The sequence below is a fragment of the Aptenodytes forsteri genome, unplaced genomic scaffold (genome assembly GCF_000699145.1).
Source record: "Aptenodytes forsteri isolate BGI_AS27 unplaced genomic scaffold, ASM69914v1 C13325722, whole genome shotgun sequence".
In the NCBI taxonomy this organism is placed as follows: domain Eukaryota; kingdom Metazoa; phylum Chordata; class Aves; order Sphenisciformes; family Spheniscidae; genus Aptenodytes; species Aptenodytes forsteri.
In genome coordinates this window covers 1-984 of record NW_008803431.1, presented here as the reverse complement: position 1 = coordinate 984, position 984 = coordinate 1, and the positions used below count along the sequence as shown (strand labels likewise).

Sequence of the window (984 nt, the reverse complement as noted above, 5' to 3'; positions counted from 1 at the left end):
GCTGCACCTCTTGATCCTTGACCATATTTTCAGTAAATTGTAAATTAATGCCTTTCAGTTTTCTTGCACTTCTACTGGGACTGACTGCCGCTTTTACCTTATGATCAGTGCCAATCTGGCCGGTTTCTCCGTCTCCTGCTGACCTTTTTCCTCCTCTAGTCCTTTTGGAAGTAGCAGAAGCAATAATGCTACCTTCAGCCAGAGGCGTTTCCTCATTAGCCCCTTCCAAGAGTTCAGATGCAGCTTCCTTTGCTCTCCTTAATCCTCTTCTTGGAGTAACGGCTATGGACTGCGCACTGACGGACAACGGTTGTCCATCAGAATGGCTGCTTTCTACTTTCTCTAAATTAGTCTGTTCAGGCTTCCTACCTCTCCTAGGAGTAACAGGCATCACAGGTATTTGCTCATCTTGAGCATTTTCTTCTGCCTGAAGACTAGAAGTCTCAGACGCTTCTTTTCTTCGCCTGGTACTTCTCCTAGGAGACACTCCTAACAAAACTGGTTTGTCTGTCTTCAGTAGTTGCTGATCGCCTGCCGAGGGAATACTTTGACTTCTGCTCAGCCGTCCCCTTGCGCGTGTTCTAGGAGTGATGACATACTCTACTTGATGCATGCTGGTTTCATCTTCCGCTCCTTCTGGCACAGCTGTTAAGGGAGCTTTTGCCTTCTGGAATCTAGTTACCTTCTTACCTATGGTTTCATGAATAGATTGCTCTACAGCTTCAGATGTAAATTCTTTACTTCTTGTGCCTTTGATTACATCCAGTAAGTTCTCAGCAATAGCCACCTTAATGGGTTCAGGCACGTATGGGAGCGACTCTGCAGTACTTTGAGATTCCTGATCACTAGTTACAGTGGACACTGAGGTTGTAACATGTTCCTGGCTTTCAGTATTTCCCAAACTGTTCACAGGCTTTTCCTCTCCTGTTGTGCCAGCCAGATTAGAAGCATCGACTAACGGAGGGTCTCCCACTTCCGTTTCAC

At 46.1% G+C, this 984-nt stretch overlaps 1 protein-coding gene across 1 annotated transcript; it reads right to left on the bottom strand.

Moving 5' to 3' along the window:
• Positions 1-4: 4 nt before the first annotated feature.
• Positions 5-979, bottom strand: LOC109279778 (protein ELYS-like; the record flags this gene model as incomplete). Its single annotated transcript, XM_019474644.1, has 1 exon — positions 5-979. A coding segment is annotated over one exon (975 nt), but the record flags the coding sequence as incomplete, so codon positions are not given.
• Positions 980-984: the final 5 nt, after the last annotated feature.